The following is a 17,917-nucleotide window of genomic DNA, read 5'->3' as shown; positions in this document are numbered from 1 at the left end:
ATTTTCTCATGATCACAGGATCCGTCAAACAAATAAAGAATAATTAATAATCGGTGCCATACAGTATCTATATTAATGACCTCTGTAACAGGGCTAAAAGCTACATGAACTGTATATCACATTGGAAACATGGGAAACTCCCCTTTCTAGGGTTTGGAGCTACTATTTCTAACTTAGAAAGTCGACAAACTATTAAACTTTATCCCTGTCTCTGAACCAGAACTGAATACAATTTTGGGGGCAGAAGGTCAATCCCATGTTAGGTTTTGGGGGAGGGATGACAAAGGAAATATTTGTCAAGTTCTCTTTTTTAATGTTAAATGTTTGAAGCTGCTAGAAGTTTGAAAGTAGTCTTGGCAGAGGCGAATTAATGGGCGGCGTACAGGTAAACTAGTCAAAAGTGCATAACAGATTCAATTTATGTTCTCTGTTTTTTCACTTGGGTTTCTCATTTATCTCATAGGTCCATAGTTTAGAATTTATCACCACTAGAGCCAATGAAAAATGGGGAGGTGAAATAGTGAAAATGCAATCAAAGGTTTTTTTGGGGTGGAGTGTGGGGTGTATGTGGTTTTTTAAACCTAAATTTAGAATTTTGAAGTTTCACCTGGCCGAAATCCCCAAGCTATGTACGGGGTATTGTGCAGGCGCTGGCTGCAGCTCCATAGTTAAATTTGAGTTCCTGCATATACTCTAATGCAAATCCTTAGCACTAACCTCATACTTTCCCCATCCTGCACATACCTTATGACAAATAACTGCAGCAAATACATGGGAATGTTGCATAGACATTGCTAAAAGTTTGCATAAGGGTGGCAGCCAGAGGAATCTGTTGTGTGAATTGTATTATTTGTATATGTTAGCAGTATAAGGGAGAGTTTCAATGTCAGGAATCAATATCACATATGGGACCCTGAGGTATGTTAAAGAGGGTTTTCTTAACTACACATTGTCTTGGTTTTCAGGGATTGCATAAGCTAGATTTGCAAGTAATCAAACTTAATTCAAAACCAGCAACCTTTTTTGGTGGTGGGAATATAGATGCACATGCACGTGTGCACACGCGCAAAATTCTATGCAGCCAATGTACCAATCTATCTACATGAAGATATCATGTAAATAAACAAACACTCGCCGCAGTTTACGTACTGGTAATTAGGGCTCATAAGGATTACAGTTACATGCAGCAGGCAGAATACTTTAATTGTGTTGCTGTGCTTCCTTGTTTACTTATTTAGATTCAGATAAAGGAAGTGGTGAGGCTGAATAGCTGACAAGTTTTCTGAGAAGAGACCATTTTGTACTCAGAGGAAGCAGTTGCTCTCTTGGATATTCTTGCACCATAACTCAGAAGTAAAAGCAAAACGGTTTAACAAAAGCTCTGGGTATTTCTTAGGCAAGTGGATTATTGAATTTGCTGCAGGTAGCCACAGGCAGGAAATCTATGGCTGCCCGTTTCATTAATACTACTGGCATGAAAATCCTGTAACTGATTAGGAAAAAAGAGCTGAAATGGATTTACAAAACATTCCCTATCGCTCAGTGGTGGTCGCTTGGAGCCCAGATGACCTGGCAGACTACTTCAAGAAAGTAAGTTTCACTGTGTTTTGTCCTTGTACGGTGGAGTAGTAAGTCACTAACACTTCTGTGCTGGGGAAAAAAAAAAATATATTCTTTTATACTAAGAGCAGAATTGGTTGCATAAATAATATCAAATTATCTTTTAAAATAATCACAGCAGATGCCACTTCAGAAAGGGATTATACCTACCCTGAAGCCCTTAACGAATCCTGAAAAATGTATTCTAAATCAATAGCAAGAGAAAGTGATGGCTTCTCAGAAAAATCATATAATCTTTGGTACCAATGTCTTGCTGATGTATCATTCGGTTTTGATCTGTAAAAGTTGAGGATGCTAAATCTATTTTTTAAGGTAGAAAAGCATTATATGCAGGCCTCGTAAGGCCTCTCCAGCGAGATCATTCCTGTGACTTTCAAAATTAAAGATCCTTACTAATCAAGATGAACACATGTTCTCCGATGTGGACTGAATTGCTTTCCTAATTAGTGTTACAAAGGCTTGTTATATGTCAGGGCTTTGTTTAGAATCCACAGGACTTTGTCTTTAGTAGAAGGGAAAAACAGATTCTCAATCTACAGATCACCTCATAAGCGCCAATCTTTTGAACAAGGATGTCCAAGCAAAAGGGCTATGGAAACTTGCTTAGGTTGACACACAAAAGAGTTCTTCAGCATCTGGGCTGGGGTTTTCAAAAGTGAGGTAGGTGCTCAGATTCAGTGAGCTTTGGGTGCTTAAATCTGAGCCTTGGACCCCCACACCAGGCCTTTTGAAGTGAGGTGATGAACTGAGCTCCCATGCTAGCTTGAAAATGAGGCCTGAACGATTTTTTGTCTGAGCTCACACAAAGTGTGTCAAAGACTTCCTTGGGACGTTCCACAGGGGTGAGTGCAGCATCTGTGCCTAAGGAAAATTACTCCAGGGTATAGCAGAAGGCTAGATGGAGGGAGAGAAATGATAGACATTCTTTCCTCCAAAATAAATACAATATATAGAATATTATCCCTCCCCCAGCTCATAGCAGCTGCTCCTATTTGTAGAATGCCCATGTTGATATCTTGTCTTTGAAATTAAAAGCATTTGCCAATAGTAATATAAATAGTGATAATAATAATTCTTTGGAGGGGCAGATTTAAATAAAAAGAGATCCTGCTACCCACTGCCTCCCCCTGCCTCAGGATCCCAACTGACCTTCTTCCCCACCCCCACCCCCATCTCATTTCCTCATCTCTTCTCCCCTGCTTTGGAGGTCGATGTTTCATCAGGCTTTCTACACATCCCCCTTTCACCTGCTGTAGCTTTTCCCCTAATGCCCTAGCCTGGATATTGCTGGGGCTTTCACACATTTTGATACCTCTTCACCCCTGATGAGCTCTTAACTTTCATTTTGCAGAACGGAAGATTTTACACACTGGCAGGGGGGAGGTACACTGAAAAGAATAAGCAAAACTCAGTGCTGATTTACCCCCTGCAACCTCACGGATGCTAGGAAAACTGCAAAGGGTGTATGTCAATGTTGAGTTTGGTCCATTTTTACTAAATCTTAAATCTATTCACTTCATATATATATATATTTTCCATAATTTCCCCATTTTTAAATAATCAGTGATACCTCCCTATGTTTCCACTCTGATTATAGTGCCTGTTCACAACAAATTCCCAAACTTTCATTACAGTCTGGAAAATTTAAACCCAAAAGGTCTGCTACGGCTTTCAAACTATTCCAGCAAAACAGTTTCAAGTGGATATGGGACTAATGTCAAAGACACCTAGGCCAGTTTATTGTTTGGTATTGAAATCATGCAAAATTAATGGTTTCAACAGCTTTCACTGGGTTTCGTTTGGGGGAGTTGGGACAAGTTCAAAACCAAAATGCAAAGTGAAGTTCATGGGTAGCAAATGTGCACAGATCAAAACCAAAGCAAACGTCTGCCGAATTGCCTGAGAAGTGAAACCGCCAACTTTGCAGTACTCTACTTCCAACTGTTTTGCTCCTGCTTAACTGCGCAGTAGAATGAAACCAAGATCTTGAGATATCTTAAATGAGACAGATCTTATCATTATTGAGAACTACATTATTTAAATCCAAGTTCAGCAGATTAATAAGGAAAACACACTTCTTAACTGGTTCACAGGGTTTTATGTCACCATTAACTGGAAACTACCAAGTGGGGTGAAATGGGTTCCTTGTACGAGTTACTGATCAGTTTATGCTCTGCCAGGCAAGGAATGATATGATATATATCTTTTATACTTATATGGCCACCCATGACTGTAATATTAAAGAACCTCACTCTCTTTAGCCTATTAATCCTCAACACCCCTGGAAGCTAGGGAGTTATGACATTTCCTTCTTCAGATGGAGAACTGAGGCAGAGGATCTTGCACAAAGTCACACAGAAAGTCTGAACATGGATCTGAATCCAAGTATCTCAAATCCTATGCCCTCACCACTGAATGTTCCTCTCTTTCATTAGCCCTCACAATTTGTATCATTCTGAGTGTAATTCGGGATGTCATTTGTTAGAATTAGGAATGTGTGAATCTTCTTTTGAATCTTACTCATATATTTACCTCAACATATCCTGCAGCAATGAGTTCCAAAGGTTGAGATCCACATTTTCAAAAGGAGCCACTAATTTTCTCTGCCAAAACTGAGATACCATGGGAAGGATTTTCAAAGACTCTGAGCAACCCCAAATCCAGATAAAATCACTTCCTCCAGTGTAAATGACCACACAGAGTGTAGGTCAACAGAGATTCAGGTCCCCTGACTCCATAACTCTCTACCACATTTAAAGCTTTTGATCGATAGGTCTATTAAACTAAAAGCCTTTCCCCAAAACATCCTGTGTTCAGAAGGAAGCGATAAAGGGCCACCATTCACAACTCATTTCTCAGACTTTGAGAAAAAGGAAGAAAGTTCACAATTGTAAATTTCTGAATTCACTTAAAACCAGAAAATGGGATTTTCAGGCATTGTCAAAATCAGAAGGAAAACCAACTTACGTCCCAGTCATACAAAATGCTTCCTCCCAGGTGTAGCACTTACTGCCATGAGCAGTCTCATTGCAGCCAGTGTCATGGTAGTAAGTACTATGCCTGGGAGGAATAATTTGTAGAATTGGGTCCTTCATTTGAAACAAAGTCTTTAATACAACCTGCATCCCAAAATGCTTTCCAGAATTAGGGTCCATTCCTGCAAATACAGGAGTAACTGGAGCCTGCTCACTGAAATAAAGTTTCTCATATGCATAAGTGTTTTCAAGATTAGCCCTTAAAACAATACACAGTTACAAGCTTAGATCACATTCCCTGTTCTGGAGCAGTATAAAGGAGATAGAATGCTCCCTGGGGAATTACCCCAGTGCAGGAGTGTTCTCCAACCAGCATGGGGCAGAATAAGTGGCTATGGAAAGCAGACAACTTCAGCAGTGTTTCTGCGTTCCAGACAAGCCCCTCACCAAACCATGATTTGGAATGCACAAAGGCAGCAAAAAGCCACCTTTGTGCTCCCCTAACCTGAGCTTTACCAACTCTGGACCTGATCCAGAGTCCATTGAAGTCAATGGAAAGCCTCCTATCTTCTGTAACTAAGACTGAGCATTAACTCTTTGGACATGTAAAATCAAATGCTGTTCTCTCATGTTATCCCAGGTATGTTCAAACACAAAGTTTAAGGAGCTCTCTGTAAACATCCACAAAACCACTACATTCTCCTCTTTCAAATCTTGCCTCAAACGCTCCTCTGCCATGATGCCTATAAAACACTCAACAATGGCTAGGCAGCTGCAACCGCTGCTGATTATGATCTTAATCCTCTGTGACCTTGTGCCCTAGTCTGTTTGTTGGGTTAACCTGGAGTCTCCTGTCTTGTATTTAATTTACATGCTTTTTGAGACAAGGGCAGCGTTTTCATTGTAGCATGGAGGCAACTGCCACAATGGCGTCCCATTCCAGGTGAGCCCTGAGACGACCATTTATTGCCAATAATGTTAATAATGAAGAGAAGAAAGTTAACAGATCATGTACAAAGTTACAGATGTGCCATTTCAGCCTAGAGGAGATGTGTTAGCTATAACAATGCTGAATGTCTAGTAGCTGGAAGCAGGACACCCTTGTTCCATACTCCTTGGCTTTGAACTTATTGCACCATACTAGTCCAAGATAGCTGCAGTTTGAAAGCGCAGTCTCAAGCTCATCTGTTTTCCAAAGCTTTTGTTGGACAAGGTGATTGCGGGGAACTTGTTCAGCTTCTTTTTCAAGGAAGGACAGGAGTGGTGTACTTTTTTTTTTTTTTTACAATGTGTGCAGAGATTGTATGATGGGGCCTTTTCATAAATTTCTCAAGAAGAATAAATCAGCATATAAATAAGGGGCCAGGTGTGCTGGCCATAGTAAGGGGCAGCCTAGATCTGTACCATGCAAGGTGGAGCAGCTCAGGACAGAGGCTGCAATTCTGCCTGGCCCTGATGGCTTTGTCTTGATTAGGACACAAATACAGCTAATACATTCTAGCTAAAATCTCTAGACAAGGCCGTGCAGACTTCAACATATGCTAAGTTGCTTTGGGACTGAAGCATGGGCTTAAAGCTAAGCTTGTGCATAAGTGCTTTGCCGAATTTAATCCTTAAACCACTCTTAGATTTAACCAAGTGTGTAACAATCTTTCTCTCTCCATTCACAGTTAAAGTATAAGGACTGTGAAAAAGTCGTCAGAAAACACAGCATAAGTGGACAAAGGTTTTTGGTAAGTGCGACAATAAAGTTCTATAGTCACAATATAAATGTTATTTGGCTTCCCCTTGCATTTGCAATTAAGGACGTTCCTTGTGTTCTTTGTTCCTCTACACAGTTGCTTACGTATTAAGGCCCAGATATTCAAAAAGGCATTTAGGCACTTAACTCTTATGGGAATCAATGGGAGTAAGATGACTACATACGCTCAAGGATCTGCGCTTCAGATCCACATCCTGGTTTTACACCAAAGATCCTGGTTTTAAAACATGGACACTGAACACCAGGACCCCCATGGCTGCATTTAGCTTGAATACATTTTACATGATTTTTTAAATGGAAAGTGAAGGTTCACAACAGCAATATTTGCTTATGTTTCTTTTTGGTCATTTTTAGGAAATGCTTGTTTTTCATGCATTAGCAATAACCTACAGCTTGTCAGATTTCCCCACCTACCTTTGAAGAGCAGTGCAACCCACTTGCCTATAAAAGCTAACTCTCTGCTGGAGACTATTTATGCCAAGGGTTGCCATTTTAAGCCCCTATGGATAAAAAATGATTGTTTTCTGAAACTGTATGTAGAATCAATGGTATTTAAAATCACCACAACTAACAGGCCAGATTCACCACGGGTATAATTCAGTGTGGCTGCACTGAAATTAATGGACATTCTTTGATTTACCCCTGCAGTTCATCTGGCCCAACAAACCCATATTTCTCATTTGTACAGCTGCCATTATCTGGTCTTAATTTCACATCAATTGACAGCATGTACGTTGACATTTTTATTTGGATAAAAACATCATAATTATCTTTAAAACTCAGCTTGGAAATAATCCTAAAACACAATCTGCCCTTGTCTTTGACGGAAAAGAGCACAGGACTCACAAAGTTCAGTGGGTCTTTGCAAGTAAACTTTGAAGCAGAGCCTAATTTTGTCCTTTGAATGTTTGCATATTCACATGCACAGATCTTGCTAGTAATCAGGATTCAGTTCCCAGTTTTTAGCCAAGAGAAACAGAGTTTTATCCATGTACTGTGACTGCCCTCATGTAAAAGAGAGTGGCATTAGAGAGTTATGCCTTTTCCTCAAGCAACATAATCTATGTAGATCTCTCCACTTTTGAAAATCTGATACCATCATAAACATAAGAATTATCTGAATGAGATCTGAACCTCTCTAGAAATGGCAGAATCCTAATGGGTCAGTCATTAAACAAGGGGGCTGTTCTCAGTCTCTTAAGTGCATATATTATTTCAAATTTCAGAGATAGACAGTCCAGATCTGGTGGTAGGATCTGTCTCTTATTAAAAACCTTGTTGCAGAAAAAAAAATTACACTCTATGTGGGGTATTGAACATTAGTACAAGATTGGTGTTCTAGGGAAACGTACCTTAAATTATGTATATTAGAGGCCCCAGCGTGATAATTGTCACACGAAGACTTAATGACAGCCCCGCAACAAGGAGTTTATAATCTAGGCAGACAAGACAGACAAAGGATGGGAAAGGAAACTAAGGCACAGAGAAGGGAAATGACTTACCCAAAGTAGGTCAGTGATAGAGCCAGGAATATAACTGCTGTCTCCTGAAACTCACTCAGTGCCTTATACATTGTACCACACAGAGATTTATTAGTCTAATAATTACGCACTGTCATTAACTGGAATTACAGAGCCCTGTAAATCAGTGTGAGGATGTATATACATGTACACAGAGTAATAAACTGACTACAGTTAGAGCTAGTTGAAAAACAAGGGAAGTAATTTCACAATTTTTCACTCTGAAAATTTTTTCTTTTCCCCCCTTCCATAATTAAAATTTTCCAAAATTCTAATTATGGAAGCTCTGTAATTAGTCAAGAAGGGGGAAATTTCACACAAATTTCATTACAGTTCTTCCCAGCTTCTCGGTTTTGTTGTTGTTGCTTGTTTGTTTGAAATGTCAAGTTTTGAAAATCCATCAAATTTTTGCAATTCAAAACATTTCTGCTAAAAATGAAAGAGTGCTCAACAGGGTACCACCTTCTGCTGGATAGAAGGAAAACTGCTGTACTGTACATTATAGGTCTTATATTGCCAACAACTAACAGATTATTTTCCAGCTCAAGTACTAGGATTAGATTTAAGCAGGAAACATTTTTCTCATCCTGTGAAAATTTTCAAGATTTCAAAAATGTTTCGTGTGCTTCATCAAAACAAAGCTGAGACCTTTCAAACTCTTTTTTTTTTTGTATAATGAAAAACACCCACCCAGAATAGGCAATAGCCTGATGGTTAGGGCATTTACCTGCAATGTGGAAGACCCAGGGATTGTCTACACGATGCATTAGTGCACACCGGCTTCAGTGTAAATTCTAATGCATACCAGCATGTTGTGCACTAACTGTCAATGTGGAGCCTGCTGGCATTCACTAGTGCACACTGATGTAATCTGGGACTATGTCAATGCACATGAGGGAACTTTTAGTGCAGAACACACTGGTGCACTCTAGAATTTACACCCCAGCTGGTGTGCACTAACACACCATGTAGATGAGCCCCTAGGCTTAAATTCCTGCTCTGAATCATTTCCCTGTTCGGGGGTGGATGTCTCTCAGTCTCTCCTGCTGAAGCTATTGCATTTTGTATATATAACTCCATAATCCAGTGGTTAGAGTAATTTATATAGAATCCAAATGTTTTATAATGTCAGATAAGGATAAGTCTGTAAATTAAGAAACATGACTCTGGATCTGTCGAGTAACATGGTATCATTTTTCCACCGCCGGGTTCTTTGTGTGGCTACGTGAGTGAACGTGAAACCTACAGACATTCACTGTTAGTATTGTCTGTTCCTCCAAACATAATTTGGCAGCTTCTCGTGACTGGTTTGATATGGAAAGACAGCTGCTATAAAGAGCATCTGGAATGCCAGGCACTCACTTGGGCTTTGGGAGACACACGTTCAAGCCCCTGCTGTGAATCAGAACTAGTCATCCCGTACTGACCCGGAGAAGATTTGCGATGAATGAAAAACCTTTTCCTTGTAAAAGTCCCAATCAGCTCTAGTAGACACCTGTGTTTAAGAAAAGGAGGATCTGAGTTCTAGCCCTGCTGTCACTGCGAAGTCCTCAGTGATCATGGAGTGCAGCATAGTGCCATTTGTGAAGTACCCATGTGGCCAGGGAACTTTGACTCTTGCCTTGTGTACCAAGTGCTTATAATACATAACCAGTTTAGAGTGTTTTTCTGCAGAAATGGCCTAGCAGATTCAGTGGTTGATCTCTACTAGGCAGGCTAGTAGCTGCTGCTTCCTCATTTCTCCCAATATAATTTTTGTTTGTTTTTAACTTCTTGCCTACTTGGCCATTGCATACTAGAAAACATTCTGCTTACTACAGATTCAAAGCATAAGTGTAACTATGGGGAAGATGTGACAAGGAAAACTCCAGCCTGCAGGGCAATGTGTAAGAAATCAATTGCTTCTCTTTAGGGTAATTGTCTTTCTACATCTTACAAAAGTCATTAGAAACTGCCAGATTATGTTTGGATAGCCAGATACTGTTCAGAATGAATGTTTGTGGGTTTCATGTTCACTCACAAAGGCATACAAGCAACCTGACAATGAAAAATGGCACCATCCCACTCAACAAATCCACTCCCTAGTTTGAGTAAGGATTGCTACTCTGACTACCTGCATGGAAAAGTCCTACAGAATATATTAGGGATTAAATCAATAGGATTCTTTAGAAATGAAAACTCTGTAGACTTTAATGGAGAGACATGTTCTTCCTACAGAATTTTTAAACCAAGCTACTGAATTTAAGAGACAATCACATTCCTATAATAGAATTCTAAGGGTTGGTTTAAATGTATTATTAAATTTTATGATTCTATAGGATGTTTCCCTTAGAGAAATATATATTTTACCATATTTCACTAATGTTAGTTCTCCAGAGCCAAGGACACCTCTGGGGACAGCAGCTTGATTCTGCTCTAGGCTGAACATTCTTCAATAGAGTTGTTCACCAAGTTTAATTAGAGACGACCACTTATTGCGATATGTGAGCCAGGAAGATCCCAGACTGACTTTCAGGTTCCAAGAGGAGTTTGGAAAGCTGGCAGTTAGAAAAACCAAACATTTTTACTTTCAAAACTGATCAGATATGGCCTGAAGCTGACACCCATATATGGAATCCCCCAATGCCATTTTAAAGTTGTTTACCGTGTCCTTTTAAAAGCACATATAACATGCAGATCTTTCACTTCCCTCATATTGAGCCAGATTATGCCATTGAGACACTGGGCCCTGTTGGAGGTAATGTGGAACTGCACCTGATGAGTGGGATGGGCACTTCGGGAAGATGCAACTGCTTCTCCTGGTGCAGGAGGGCAGCTTCTTGGGGGACAGGAAGACATTGCCCCCCACGCTACCCCCTTTGGCACAATTTAGGGGAGGGAGCTGTTTCTATGACAGTTGCTGGTCCTTGCACAAGATGTGCAAAGGAGCACACACATTTGAGCTAGGCCAGGGACAAGCTAGCCCTTTAACTGTAAGTATATGAACAAAATCCACCAGCCCATTTCCCTTAAAAAAATTAAAAATCAGCTAGTTTTGTGCAAAACATTATGAGTTTTTACCTTAAGCCCCTGCATATGTTAACGTTTCCTTGTGTAACCCACACTGCACTGTCCCTTGTCTTTATTACATTATGTTCAATGGCGCCCTTAGGACTGTGCTAAGCATGTTGTCATGTCAGGTAACAAATATATCTGTGTAAAACCGTCATTGAAAAACCATAGTGCAAAACTTGCCTGGTTTCAGAGTGTGTTGCCAGCATAAGACTCCTGACCCAGTCAATAAAACCTAGCCCGCATTTCATGGCTTCATATTGACGCTGTGTGAAGTTCACAGTTTCACATGATTTTGCAGTGCAGCTTGGAGAAAGCGGGTGATTTCAAAGGAGTGCAGTTTGGAGTTTTTGAGTTGATTCCAACCCAGGCTCATTGCAGAACATAATGTAAATGTGAACGTAATGTAAATCAGAGAACTCTTGAGAGCCAAAATGACAGAGTATTGCCCACTTCTGCCTCCCACAACCATGAACAGCTCTTTTCATTTAAACACACACACACACACACAGCTTTTGAAATGGCAATTGTTTAAAAAAAAAAAAAAGTTGGGAAAAATAACCCACCTTTTTCTGTAGGGCTCTCCGTGAGAAGCAGAGAGTTCATGTATTGCCAGCAGAAGTGTTATGGCTATGGGTGGAGACATCAGTAGACTATGAACTGTGTTTGGAATTCATGTCTGTCATCAGGGTTATAACTCAAGGGGAGGCGGATCCCCACTTTCTATTTGAATTGGTACATAGAGATGGGATGTATTATCTCAAAGGATATTTCACTTCTCTGGTACCATGGACACCAGAGATTTATTAACCAGTGGGCTAGATGCATCCAGCCCTAGGGCAACACTGAGTGAGGATCAAGATCTAACAAAGCAGAGAGAGAGAGAGAGAGAGAGGAAGGCAGAAGAACTAATAAACAGAATTTTTTCATTAAAATGTGTGTCCATCTTTGTTCTGATTTAAGCTGGTTGTACATTTCCCTAGGGACCATGGGATGAGCTTTTGAGTCACTTGGTTATAGTTTGAAATGCAATCTTGTATATGCTTGAAATTTTGCCTGTTTGCTCAGTATAATTCCAGTAACTATGACAAGCTACAGGGAAAAGGCTGTTGAAGGAAAGGTTTTTATACATTGCCCCTAGGTGCAGCAGGTCAACATTTTAAATCTCAGCCCACGATAACACAGAGGGTCAACCAAGCAGCACAGCATAAGCAGAGACCCAATTACAGCACAATACGGCATGGCACCTAAGCACAAACCTAAGTTTAAGCATATCTTGTAGTGCCATTGACTTCACATTAGTGCTTAAAATTAGGCACATGCTTAATATTTTGTTGAATCAAATCCTAAATGCTGAACAGTGGTTTAAGTTTGTACCTGTTCTTCGTTAGCTTTCTACTTATCTTGCAGTCCTGTTAATTATAATGTTTTGACACATAAATAATATTAAAGCTTCCTTATCTCCCAAGCTGTTACATGGACAATTTTGTAACATATACCATGTGTGTTTCTGTTGCAGAACATGTCTGAAAACGATATTCAGAAATTTCCCAAACTGAGTGTGCCGTAAGTAAATGCAAACCAAATCTCATATTTCAAAATGGATGATACAGTGAATGGGTTGGAGATATAACTCCTGGACAAGCACAGGGCAAGTGGATGGCGAGGCCTCTAAAACATTGATCTAGAGACCTGCTGTTTGTGTTGTCTCAGGAAAGGAAAGGACACATTCCTAGAAAAAAAACAAGTGAGGAAAACATGGTGTGTGTCATTATTGTGTGGAAAATAACCAGATACAGATTAAAAAACCCACTGGGGAAATATTCAGAAATCTTTGTAATTGGCCTCACCTTGCTCCCATTCAAGTTAATGACAGAACTCATTATTGACTTCAATGGAAGCAGTCAGGCCAATGCTGAGTGCTTTTGACAGTACCACCTGCTGAGTATGATTTCATTGCTCAGTTGAATAGAGGACTTTCATCCTGAAGGAAAACATATGAAATATGTCAAATTGAACACTACATCTAATCTAGTTTCTTTTTAAATGTTTTTCATCATGCCCCATCATGTCTAGATACCTATTAAAGATAAATCAGACTGAAGTATGGGACTTAAGACTGGAATAACTTTCCTGTGCAGCTGTGGGCAGATGATTGGAAGGCATTTGAACCAATATTTTCCATCCATCATTGCAAGTTATTGATTACAATTATATTTGCATTAAATTAACACTGAATAGCACTGAGATCTGCTGTTTGCAAGACTTCACCATGAAAGATAAAAGTTTCTTTGCCTGCTCTGTAACATACTCCTCCTTATTTTGGTCTTGTGAAATAAAGTTTTCAGTTATTTGATGATCTCTCCCTTTCTTGTGCTCTGCTGATCCCCTAGGCTTGCATTCTTCTTGTTTTTGTTTTTTTAATTACTTATGCTTTATATTTTAGGGCTTTGGGATTATTCTGTTTCAAATGCATTATCATAATATTGGTCACTAAGAGTGACTTGAAAAAATAATGGAGATATATACAAACAGATATATTAGTGTCTTATGTGAGTAATATACATAGATAACCTAAATATAGGAGTTATTGCCAGATCCCCCTAAACTTTATTGATTTTGAAAAGATAAATTATGTCCATTGCATTTTCTTTGTCCACTTTACCTGTGGTAGAAAGTGAGCAAACTTGTCTAGTATGATCACTTGCTGCTTTTCACTAAGGACTTGAATCTGGCAAGCGTGTAAAAAGAGTTGTGAACACCAGAGCTCAAGCTCAGAGAAGTGAGTAAAGTAGATGATAAAAATGCTTGAAAATAATAAATCCCAACAAAAACTGTAGAATTAACAAGATTCATATTAGAAGGAGTGAAAGCAACGGAATAAGGACAACAGACTTCAAAAAAAGCAGACTAAAACTCGGGGAAATGACAGTTGAGGTCCCATTGGAAGAAAATCTCAGGATGGAAGGAGATTGGGAAAGCTAGGAGTTTCTCAAAGAAACAACATTAAAGGCACAACAGCAAATGATCCTGATGCAAAGGAAAAAAAAGGAAGAACAGTAAAAGGCCAATATGGCTGCATCAAGAGCTCTTTAGTGATCTACAAATCAAAAAGGAATCCAAAAAGTGGAAACTTGAAAAAATTACTAAGAATGAGTAGAAAAAAATAGCACAAAGCAGGTAGGCACAAACTCAAGCTAAGGCACAAAATAAATTACATCTGGCAAGAGACATAAAAGGCAATAAGTAGAGATTCTTTCAATAGATTAGGAGCAAGAGAAGGATGAAGGAAAGTGCAAGTCTGCTACTTAGCATGGAAAGAGAGCTAATAATGGACCATACCAAGAAGGCTTACGTGTTTAATACCTATTTTGCTTCAGTCTTCACTAAAAAGTTAAATTGTGACAAAAAGCATAACACAATTAATATTAACGGGGTAGAAAACAAATTAAAGAATATTTAGATGAGATAGATGTTTCAAGTCAGCAGGGCCTGATGAAAAGCTCCTTTGAGTACTTAAGGAACTAGCTGAAGCAATTTCGGAATCATTAGTCATTATCTTTGAGAACTCCTAGAGGACAGATGTCCAGAGGACTGGAGAAGAGCAAACATAGTAGCTATCTTTAAAGCTATCTTTATCTTTAAAAATAGGAACAAAGAAGACCCACAGAATTATACACCAGTCAGCCTAACTGATACCTGGAAAGATACTGGAAAAATTATTAAATAATCAATTTGTAAGCACTTAGAGGATAACTGGGTGATAAGCAATAGCCAATGTGAATTTGTCAAGAAAAAATCATGCCGAACAAACCTAATTTCTTTCTTTGACAGAATTACTGGTCTAGAGGAGAGGGGGATGCAGTTGATTAGATATATCTTGATTTTTAGGTGGGACTGTGTCAAAATCCTTACTAACATTCTCAAACTAGGGAAATGTGGTTTAGATGAAACTGCTATAAAGTGTGTGCACAACTAGCCAAAAAACCATATTCACACTGTTGTTATCAATGATTCACTGTCAGACTGAGAGGTCCTATCTAGAGATTCCCACAGGGGTCAGTCCTGTATCCAGTACTATTCAATGCTTTCATTATGAGTTGGATAATGGAGCTTTACTCCACAGCTAATGGAGTATACTTATACAATTTGCTGATGACTCCAAGCTGGGAAGGATTGCAAGCATGTCTGAGGACAGGATTAGAAATTGAAAGGACCTTGATAGATTGGAGAATTGGTAAAAGCCAACAAGATGAAATTTAACATAGAAGTGCAAAGTACTACACTTAGAAAGGAAAAAAATCAAATGCACAGATACAAAAATGGGAAATAACTGCCTAGGTAGAAATACTGCAGAAAGTATCTAAGGGAATATAGTGGAGCAAAATTGAATATGAGCTAAAAATGTGATACAGTTGCAAAAGAAGGCAAATATCATTTGGGATGTATTAACAGGAGTGTTGTATGTAAAACATGGAAGGTGATTGTTCTGATGTACTTGGCACTGGGGAGGCTCCATCTGGGGGGTATTGTGTCCAATTTTGGGTACCCCATTTTAAGAAAGATGTGGACAAATTGGAAAGAGTTTAGAAAAGAGCAACAAAAATGATAAAAGGTTTAGAAAATCTGATCTCTGCAGAGATCAGATTTATTTATTTAAATCTTATTTATTTATTTAAATAAGCTGGGCATGTTTAGTCTTCAGTAAAGAAGATAGCGGTGACCTGATAATCTTCAAATACGTTAAGGGCTGTTATAAAGAGGACAGTGATCAATTGTTCTCTATATCCCTGAAAGTAGGATAAGAAGTAATCAGCTCAATCTACAGCAAAAAAGGAGATTTAGGTTAGATATTAAGAAAATTGTTCTAACTGGAAGGATAGGTAAATACCGAATATCTAACTAAGGGAAGTTATGGAATCCCTGCCTCAGAATGGGAGGATGGACTGGATGACCTCTCAAGGTCCCTTCCAGACCTACATTTCTATTATTCAGCCATAATGCTCTCCATTGCTTTCTTTCACTCTAACTTCATTGCTTTGTTGTCTGTTTAGATTACAAATCCCTCGTGGCCTTGCCTTCTTACCGGTTTGTAAAAATGCCTAGTAGACTATGCAAACAATAAAAATTAAAAATAATCCCATAGTTCCTCTTTCCCCTCCCTGCCACACACTCTAAATCTCCATCTTGCAACGACACAATACGCTCTAGTCATTTTAATACCAAAGCGGATCTTGTAGGTTATAATCAACTCTGATTCCAATCCCATAGGCTGGCCTGAGTAGCATCTCAAATGGTGTGAAATCTTTTCTGGCTTTTAAAACAAAGGAGATCAAAAGCAATTACTTCTGGTCTATCTATGCCTCTCTACCATTGTTACTTATATGCCCCTCATTAATGGGATATCTGATTGCCTCACAATCTTTGATGTTTGTATTCTAACAGCATGCCTCTGATGTAGGGCAGTGCTATTGTCCCCATTTTACAGACAGGGAACTGAAGCACAGAGAGTCTAAGGCACTTGCCCAAGGTCACACAGGAAGTACAGGGCAGAGCAGGGAACTGAACATGTGTCTTCCTAGTTCCAGGCCAGTGCCCTAACCAGCAGAGCAACCTCCCCCCACTCTGACCTGCTATTTAAAGGCAAATGCCCCACTGATCAGTGTCAGTGAAAGGACACATTAGCACCAATGGGAGATGGCTCAAAGCAGCATGTGATCCATTCAGCCAAGGAAAGACAGGTAGAAATTAATTCCATTCTAAGGATGTTTTGACCCTAAGAAATTAGGCAGTTACTCCCATTCTAGAGGAAGGTATGATTTAGTATTTCCTATTTCTTCAATCCTCATCTCAAGGAGCAAGGGGAGTAAGACCACAATGAAATGTAAGTATCAGACTAAGATTTCTGTATCAAATACAGTGTTATGCAGGTGACCTATGTAATCCACCATGTATTTAGAGTCTGAGAGAGGACTTTTTTACATATTACAAATGCTGCCATTTATAACGCAGCAGTTTGACCTCAAGAGAGACAAAATAAGAGACTGCAGGGCAGCAGGGGCCTAACTCTCCTCTGGATTATTCAGATTCACCTCTCATCCTACTCATAGATCCCTTACTGTACATGTCCTCTGCTTTCTCATCAGTTCCCCCCAGGGGAAGCAGTGCCCTGTATACTGTATATCCACATGACCAGAGGAATGGGATAATGGGCTACACAGAAAGCCTCATACAATCAGAGAAATTTAGGGCTAGATAAGATCTCAAGAGGTCATCTAGTCCAACCCTCTGCACTGAGACGAGACTAGGTTCACCTAGACAGATGTTTGACCAACCTGTTCTTAAAATCCTCCAGTGACAGGCTTCCCATGGCAACATATTCCAGTACTTACCTATTCTTAAAATTATAAAGGTTTTCCTAATATTAAAACCATCTTCCTTGTTGCAGATCGAGGGTAGGACAGGAAGTAATTGGCTCAAACATGGAGAACAATCATCCTCATCCTGTCTATACATATTTGAAGACTGTTCTCATGTGTTATATCATAGAATCATAGAACTGGAAGGGACCTCAAGAGGTCAACTAGTCCAGTCCCCTGCACTTGTGGCATGACTAATTATCTAGATAATCCCTGACAGGTGTTTGTCTAACCTGCTCTTAAAAATCTCCAATGATGGAGATTCCGCAACCTCCCTAGTCAATTTATTCCAGGGCTTAACCACCCTGACAGGAATTTTTTTCCAACCTAAACCTCTCTTGCTGCAATTTAAGCCCATTCCTTCTTGTCCTATCCTCAGAGGTTAAGAAAAACAAATTTTCTTCCTCCTCCTTGTAACAACCTTTTACATACTTGAAAACTGTTATTTCCCCTCTCAGTCTTCTCTTTTCCAGACTAAACAAAACCAGTTTTTTCAATCTTCCCTCATAGGTCATGTTTTCTAGACCTTTAATCATTTTTTTCATCCTTCTCTGGACTCTCTCCAATTTG

General features: G+C 39.4%; 1 protein-coding gene across 1 annotated transcript in view; it reads left to right on the top strand.

Annotated features, from left to right (window-relative positions):
- The first annotated feature begins 1,318 nt into the window (after window positions 1-1,318).
- Window positions 1,319-17,917, top strand: part of LCP2 (lymphocyte cytosolic protein 2) — a 51,407-nt gene continuing 34,808 nt past the window's right edge. Inside the window, exons 1-3 of the mRNA XM_084635823.1 lie at window positions 1,319-1,590; window positions 6,266-6,328; window positions 12,448-12,494. Of these exons, the coding sequence (XP_084491949.1) occupies window positions 1,513-1,590; window positions 6,266-6,328; window positions 12,448-12,494 (188 nt within the window). The 5' untranslated portion in view covers window positions 1,319-1,512. The remainder of the gene's footprint in view (window positions 1,591-6,265; window positions 6,329-12,447; window positions 12,495-17,917) is intronic.

Source organism: Lepidochelys olivacea, assembly GCF_965140295.1.
Source record: "Lepidochelys olivacea isolate rLepOli2 genome assembly, chromosome: 8".
NCBI classification, from domain to species: Eukaryota; Metazoa; Chordata; order Testudines; family Cheloniidae; genus Lepidochelys; species Lepidochelys olivacea.
This window is presented reverse-complemented; position numbering and strand designations above follow the sequence as displayed.